This window comes from Crinia signifera, chromosome 4, assembly GCF_055691185.1.
Source record: "Crinia signifera chromosome 4, ASM5569118v1, whole genome shotgun sequence".
NCBI lineage: Eukaryota > Metazoa > Chordata > Amphibia > Anura > Myobatrachidae > Crinia > Crinia signifera.
In genome coordinates, this window is record NC_139220.1 from 327,260,257 (window position 1) to 327,268,706 (window position 8,450).

Genomic DNA, 8,450 nt, shown 5'->3' on the forward strand with positions numbered 1-8,450 from the left:
AAAATAAAGCAAGGACTATACCGGTCTTTTCCCCCCCACCCCCCCCCCCCCCCCCATCCTTTAGCCTCTCTGTCATTCTTTCCACCCCCCCTTTTACCCTTTGTTATATTTGTTATATCTGTGTCAAGTATAGATGACATATATAGATTTGCTATACGCTTTATGTAAATTTTTTATATATACTGAATGTTGGTGAATCACATGATGGTGAGATTAGGCATAAGGATAAGAGTACATCAGACAGGAGGTAAAGAGTGAACTTTCTATATGTAGTGTTATAAAAATACTACACTATTGCCTCACCATCTTAGAACTCTAAATAGATGTAATATAATGTGTGTACTTAGATTTATAAGATTGTATTGCTTTTTCTCTGTATTTGTGTCTAACTGATATAACTATGACAGATCTGCAAGACACCTGATTGTGGTGCTACATGTCATTATTTTTTATTTGTTACTTTATCTGAAAATACAATAAAAAAGTTGTATAAAAAAAAAAAAAAAAGTAAAACATATAGTAGAAGGTAACAGCAAAAAAGGAGGACTGAATATACTGTATGTGAATCTATCATTAAAATGGTAGAGCAACTCTTTCTACAAGATATCCATATTACATTATACAAGTAGATAAATTGACCACTCTTCTAATATGATCCCTGGTAGGTGCTGGCAAGAGAGTCAAATCTAAAAAATACTTAGCCCTGGATTCTGCATCCAATGAGCATTATTAACCTACATTTTACAATCTTTTTTTTTAATGTAAAAACATTACATATTGTATAAACAGATTATAAAAGTGTTACTGCAATTGAAATAAACTTTGACTGTTTGAATATAAATTTATTTTTCAGAATATTCTATATCTACACTATTTATTTTTATATTTACACTTATTTTGATTATACTGTAACTAATACATTTCAGTGAGAATAATTTCTAATTTGCGGCATTCAATTTATTATATTTAACTGGTATTTATAAATTATGTATCATAAATTGCTATTGTTTCGGTACTTTGGAACTTTTTTTCAAATTACACAAAATCGATCTCTCCTAATATATTTGAATGCCAGCTGGAAAACATCTTTTTAAACATTGAATTTTTTATACCAAATTCCCTTTTTATCTCATCAGAATTCTCATATAAAATGTTTATTGTATGTCATAATCTTTATATTTTCATTTAATAAACCAAAATAATTTGAATAAATACTTGAACCAATTTATTTCAGAATAAAACCTAACGCTGTATCATATACACTCTTTTCTTACCATTTTTTAAGACTTTGTATATTATGTGTGGATGCATTATCTGTTTTGTTAAATATAAACTTTTAATTGATGTATGAAATCTCAAAAATAATTCTCATTCCACATAAAAATTTGAGGCACTTTAAGCTACTGGTCATTGTAAAAATATTTTTACCAATACGTTATTTTTTTATTATTACGTTTATGGATATTAAAGTTTATTATTATTATTATTATTATTATTATTATTATTATTATTATTATTAATAAAGTTTCAGACGTCTAGTTATTTTATTTTGACATTTGTGCAAATTTAGTTTATTTACTCAAGGACTAGTTCTATATAGGACTATGTCCAGAAATATCAGCTCCAATATCCCTAATGATCACAGCACAGTACTGTTAGTCAATGCCATCTAACAGTACTAGTTTTAAGGCTATACATACTTGAACACAGATAGTTTAAAATAATTGGCTGGAGTGTTTATTGCATATACATAGAAAGTCTTTCAATCAGAGTGTCTTGAGGACTCATTTTAGTAACCACTGCTTTTTGCATTGGGTACTGGTAAGCAATAAAATATAATAAGAAAACTTTCTTATACTTGAGACTTGAGAAGTTGTGTTCTAGAAATCTGTAAACCCTACATGCAGTATGATATACTGTACTTAACTGATACAATGAGAAATGATCTGCAATTTTAGAATTACCGTAGGTCTAGAAAACAATTACATAATGTTTGATAAAAAAAACATATCTCAGCACAGTTTATTTATTTGTTAAACTAATCTATAGTAAAATAATATAATGTATTCATTTGGAGGAAATTTACGAAGATGGGAGTTCTATTTCAGATGGAATGTTGCTATTGGCAACCAATATGATTCTATCTATTATCTACTAGAAGGTGTTAATTAAATAAGAAGTAGAGTGGTTGCCCACAGCAAGATATCATCTGAAATAGAACTCACATCTTAGTAAATTGATTTGTCATCAAATTGTTAGTTTCCAACCACTGACATATATTTAATTTGATGACACAATAGAATACGTACTGTATGACCATCAAGTCAACTTGACTTGTCCTTCAATTCCATAACGGACTTTGATACTGCACTGTTTGCTCAACTTACCTTATTTAAAGGCTCGATGAGTCATGAACTGACTCCTTCCCAGTGACTTGCCATAATTCACTCTATAAGACAGTGAGTTTTCCTAAACTTGCCCCATGTGTTAATCTACCTACCATTGTAAAACTAGAGAGGAGAACAAAATAATCAGTATGACAAAAAAATTATATGAAATAAAATAAATTCTAACTTAAAGTTATTAATAACTATTTTTTATCTTTTACAATGTAGTTTCAGAAACATAATGTTGGACAAATAATGAAATGGAGAATTGCTCATTATCCAGACATTGAAAATAAAATGCAGTTCTGTGGAATATTAAATATGCTTAAAAGTTACTGAACAAAATAAAGGTAATTGGAGGAAGTATAATATATAAGCGCACTCGTCATTGGTGTGGATATATGAATCGGGTACTTTGGGTGCTGTATATTGGTAAAAAATGTAATCAGTATTTTAAAATGTCACCCACGGATATATGTTGTCTGTATGTCAAATAAAAATAAAGTTTTTATGTAAAAAGTGCAGAGCATATTTTATCTTCATTTTAATTTACGGTATGTTCTTGAGTGTCAGGAGCTGTTGAAAAGAACACAAAGAATGGAACATTTGTGAACTGGACCATCTATTACAAGCGGGTTCACAGATCAAGCAAATGGATGTACAAACATTTTTAAAAATAAGGAACATATTGTATGTTCTCTATTTCCCATGACTTCAAGAAAGTATGGCCTGGGGTGATATAAAATGATTTATGTTTTATTATGGTATTATAAATGTTTTTGTTAGGTTGAGTGAACCAAAAATCGAAGTGGGTGGCAGAAAGAGAGAGAGAGAGTTGTGATTATCCATCTTTGTTTCAATTATCATAATGATACTAATAATAAATAATAATAATAATTATTATTATTATTATTATTATTATTATTATTATTATTATTATTATTATTATATTCATCATCGTCATCATCTACACAAATTAAAGGTAAATTAACAGTAGGCTTAGATCTTTGTTTGGAAATAATGTAATTATTTTAAATGTATTATTTTATTCATAGCTATTCTGATCTCTTTGTTCCGCAGACTGTATATAATGGGATTGAACAATGGAGTCACAACCGTGTTAACTAGTGATAACATCTTATTCAAATTGAAGGAATATCCTCTTCTGGGAGATAAGTAGAGTATGATCAGAGTTCCATAGTATGTGCAAACAACAGCTAGATGTGAACTACAAGTGGAGAAAGCCTTCTCTCTCCCTGAAATCGAGGTCATATGAAGGATAGAGTAAAAAATGAGGACATATGAGACAATGATAAAAAGGAACTGGAGAAGGCCAACAAACAAAGCAACAATAGATACTTCAATCTGCACCAATGTCTTATCAGAGCAAGCCAACTGAAGGAGAGGAGCAACATCACAAAAGAAATGATCGATGATATTTGGGCCACAAAAATCCAGTTGCAGTATAAGTGTATGAGTTATCAATGGTTGCAAGAAACCCACCATCCATGAATAAATAACAAGGTAATTAGGAAGTCTGAAGTTCATAATTGATGAGTAGTGCAGTGGGTCACAAATAGCTAAGTATCGGTCATAAGACATTACTGTAAGGAGACAGCACTCTAAAATTGTTGTGGCACCAAAGAAATATAATTGTGTAATACATCCAAGAACAGGTATTGGTGTTTTGCCTAATAAAATTACTCGTAATGTATTAGGTGCAACATTTGTGCTTATTAAGATGTCTGAGATGGAAAGATGACTAAGAAATATGTACATGGGGGAATTTAAATTAGGACTGTAAGATATTAGAAAAATGATCAAAAGATTTGCAGCAACTGTTGCTGTGTAAATAGCAACAATAAGAATAAAAAATGGGATACAGAAACTGTGAAGATTTTGAAACCCCAAGAATATAAAATCCGAAACAGTTGTCTGGTTTTTCTTCAGAGCATCCTGCAGATTTCATAAGCAGAGCATAAAAATTGCTTAGCAATAATGTAATTTGGAGTATCTTTAATAACTGATATACTCATCCAAATAACTTATAAATTGATCTATTTATTTTTCTTTATTGCAGATAATGTTTCCCTTCCCATAGCATATAGCAGCTTTTCTCAGTGAATATAAAAGATCCCAAATATCTATCTATCTAGCACATAAAAAAAAAATAGATAGAAAGGGAAGATGTAGGAATCCCAAACAAAAGTAAAAAATATTTTGCACATGACAAAAATAAATGAAATTGTGTTAACATCATTTATTTATAATATAGTTACTGTTTCACAGTAACTATTAAAGACCTCATCTATCTATCTTTTTGGCACATTAAAAATATTTTATAAAATTGGCCATAAAAAATAAAATTTTATGAATCCTAAACAAAAGATAAAAAATATACATTTTCAAAGGCAATCATGTTGTTTACTGTACGTGTGTTTCACCTTGACTATAAAAGTTCAAAGATCAATCACTCTATCTATCTATCTATCTATCTATCTATCTTTTTTTGCACATAGAAAATCTTTACATTATATTAACTATATAAAACATTTCATAAAGCACAAAACAAAGGTAAAAAAAAATTACATGAAAAAAAAAATGTGTTACATTTTTTCAAACCTGTTGTTCAGATGTGTTTTACCCTGACTATGAAAGTTCCCAAAGATCGCTCTATCTATCGATCATCAATTTTGGCACATAAAATAACCGTGATAACCATAGAAAAAAAGATTTTATGAATCCGAAACAAGAGTTTTTTTTTTTTTTTTTACAAATGACAAAAAATAAAAAAAGTGTTAACATTTTTAAAAGGCAAACACATAAAAAAATAAAGTGTTTTGAAAATGTTAAAAAGCAAATGTTGATTATCTGTATTTCACAGTGACTTTAAAACATGGGTCTTCAAACTGTGGCCCTCCAGATGTTGTGGAACTACATGTCCCAGCATGCCCTGACAGTTTTGGCATGCTCTTATAGGAAAAAATGTGGCAATGCATGCTGGGACATGTAGTTTCACAACATCTGGAGGGCCACAGTTTAAAGACCCATGCTATAAAGGATCCCAAAGATTGATTTTTTTATCTATCTATCTATCTATCTATCTATCTATGATCTTTTTGGCTCATAAAAAGTGATAAAATTGGCTATACAAAACTATTTATGAATCCCAAACATTTACAAATGACAAAATAAGTGTGTTAACATTTTTCAAGGGAAAACATAGCTTTAATATTGTAAGTAGATATTTGTCAATTGTATCCTGCATTTTAATATGTACTTACAATGCTGTCCATACCCTTAGGTTCCACGAATCTGTTATAATAACAAAAAAAAAATTGAAAAGTACTAAACAATTCTCTTTATTAGCAAATGCAATGATGAATGTCTCTTGCCAGCACCATAACCATTAGAAAAGATAATGTTGCGTGGCTTCTTTGTCACAGCTTTTTATACCCATTTGTTTAAAAAAAATAGTCCATAGAGGTTGCTAACTGTCCTGGGAGTTATGCGATGATTTATAGCTTAAAATAATATACAGTACAGAAAAAATTACTTCTACAGTTTAGCCTTAACCCTTAATAGCTGAATATACCTTGCCTTGATGAAGGCTATACAGAAGGTATATTTCCACATATGGGGACCCTGGCACCCAATGGTCTAAATGAGGACATCAACTACAGTGCTTTCCTGTGAATCACATTCTTCGGGTTTTAAGTCTCTGCTTGTTTCAGTCCCATTATCAATTTCAGCATCCACCAGTACCTCATTTCTCTGTATCCCTCACCATCCTTTGCCCCCTTTGATTTAGGCTTACGGTCATGTTAAATCCATACCTATCTCCAGTCCACCACATTATTTATTAATCATTAACATTCCATAGCTGCATCATTCCTTACAATGACACCCATTTTCTTCTGTACATGGCATTTACATCACGTCACCTTCTCTCCTCCAATAATAATTTACCCCCTCCACCCCAATAATCATTTTTCGAACTAATGTTTTTAATTTTTCTCATTTAATTCCTAATTAATTAATCAATTCTCCTCAAATCATTTTTTCTTAATTAATTTTTTGATTATTATTTTTTCCTAACTAATTAATTAATTTTTCTTAATTATCAATATTTTTCCGTGTTAATTAATGAATTAATTATTAATTTATATTTTTTTCCGGTGTTCTTTGAGGGATTATCTCTCACCTGCCACCCCATTCCCTTTGTCTTCCCTCTCTTGTCCAATCTATTACAGTGACCTAATCACAACCACGCGCTGGACCAAACATCCAGTTATTATATCCAGTTATTATATCCTGCAATATAGCCACCCCGTTTTGTATTCAATTCATTAGCCTGCTCCCCACATCGACATGTTAGGCACGTCACTTTGAGTCAGGTGCAACATCTCAGTTAGCACTGAGAATCCATACAACCATTCCAGCTTGGTGATAGGCTTGTAATTATGCCAATCACCCTAAACAGCTGACCATTGGTTCAGCTTCCCTTTAATAGACAGGCCGAGGGGAATCAAGGGTACGTGTCACTTGTGAACAAGCCCTAGGCGAAACACGTGTGAAGTGCACGCCCCCGACACGTCACCCCTGCCGTTCCCGGATCAGCTGTCTAATCAGCTGTACACCATCTGACAGAACAGCGGACCGCTGCGTCTCAGCGGTAACCAGCATCAGACAACTGGGCATCTAAGCCTAATCCTTCCTCAGGTAACACCGCTGGCTAGCGGGACCTGGAGACCACGGACTGCCCCTGTTATCACAGGCTCAGGCAGCGTGGTATTGGTCCGGTTTGCCGGCGTTCATTCAATCAGCCCCTGTGCTTAGCAGACCCAGCCACCTAACGGGACCCGTGGCATCTAGCCAACTCACTCACAGGTAACTTCGCCGGCCAAATTGGACCTGGAGACCACGCACTGCCCCTGTCACCACAGGCACAGGCAGCGTGGAATCGGTCCCCCCTTGCCGGCCCATTCCTACCAGCCCCGCACTCAGCTGCCATTCATAAGGGATAATCTTTTTCCTTTTGCTGCATATTTGTGATTTGCTCCAACTGATAAATTACCTGATATATGATTATGAGTGAGTGTCCTAAACTTCCTTAAGTGTGCCAATTGTACCTAGGATCTGTTACATGATACTGTGTTGCCTCAGTTATATAAAGTTTTTTTTCACCATTAATCCATCCTGGCAGATTAGATCTGGCTTACCTACACACCATACAATCTGCCAATAATACAATCTGGGATCCAGTGCATTGTGCGCCTAAATTTTCTCCATCTGTTTTACCAACGTGTGATGGTACTTTATGTAACCTTATTCCTTTCCTCCCGTTTGCTTGATTATCATATACTGATCATTTTTGCTATTTATGTCATCATCTGTTGAATGTTTCAGGATACAATACACACTGGGCCTATTGCACAATATTGACAATAAATGTCTCCCCCAGATCTGAGACTGACCAAATAGGTCACCAGTCCATCATCAGTTATTTGTGGTCCAACCATTATTACTCAGCAAACTCTCCCTTCGGCTCAGATTGGTGTTTCGGATATATCGGTTCTGACACCATCTGCACCGCTCCCAATCGGAGACTAGGGTACATTCCAATACAATCTTTTTGGAATTTATTCTCTTTTTCTGGATGGATCCATCTAGGACCCTTATCACTCTCACCTGCCATTTGACTCCCCAGGTGGATGGCAGAAAGCAGAAGGAGGGTCCTGGATATCCACCTCTATACTTGTAAAATTACTCACTTTCTGTGACTCTCTCATTTGTCCATGTGCTTCTGAATTCCCCTGCAATGCGTGATTGCAACAGGTCTTTTGGGATTTTACTGGACAAAAAGCAGAAGCACATCTTAGCTTCCTACTAGAGACACTGTGGTACTCTCATCTGAGATTGAATACGGCCACACATCACTGGTCCGCCTGAATACCATTCCGCACTCAGAAGCTAAGCAGTGAATGGTCTGGTCAGTACCATTTTGGGAGACCATTTGGGAATACCAGTAGCTGTAACATAATCTGGACAGCAGATACATCT

At 33.7% G+C, this 8,450-nt stretch overlaps 1 protein-coding gene across 1 annotated transcript; it reads right to left on the reverse strand.

Moving 5' to 3' along the window:
- Positions 1–3,413: 3,413 nt before the first annotated feature.
- On the reverse strand, positions 3,414–8,179 carry LOC146073471 (olfactory receptor 11A1-like). Its single transcript, XM_083180653.1, has 3 exons — positions 8,079–8,179; positions 5,672–5,702; positions 3,414–4,343 (listed from the first exon to the last, which is right to left on the reverse strand). Exons 1-3 carry the CDS (start codon positions 8,177–8,179, stop codon positions 3,414–3,416), a joined length of 1,062 nt encoding a protein of 353 aa, XP_083036779.1.
- Between the last annotated feature and the right edge of the window lie 271 nt (positions 8,180–8,450).

Bases quoted from the DNA above. Each gene is read 5' to 3' on its own strand.
- LOC146073471 (XM_083180653.1), bottom strand. From the start codon at position 8,179: ATGAGAGAGTCACAGAAAGTGAGTAATTTTACAAGTATAGAGGTGGAT. The intron at 5,703-8,078 runs GTGAGAGTGATA...TTATTATAACAG, and splicing joins CCTGGGGAGTCAAATGGCAG to ATTCGTGGAACCTAAGGGTA. The intron at 4,344-5,671 runs GTAAGTACATAT...TGAAATCTGCAG, and splicing joins CTAAGGGTATGGACAGCATT to GATGCTCTGAAGAAAAACCA.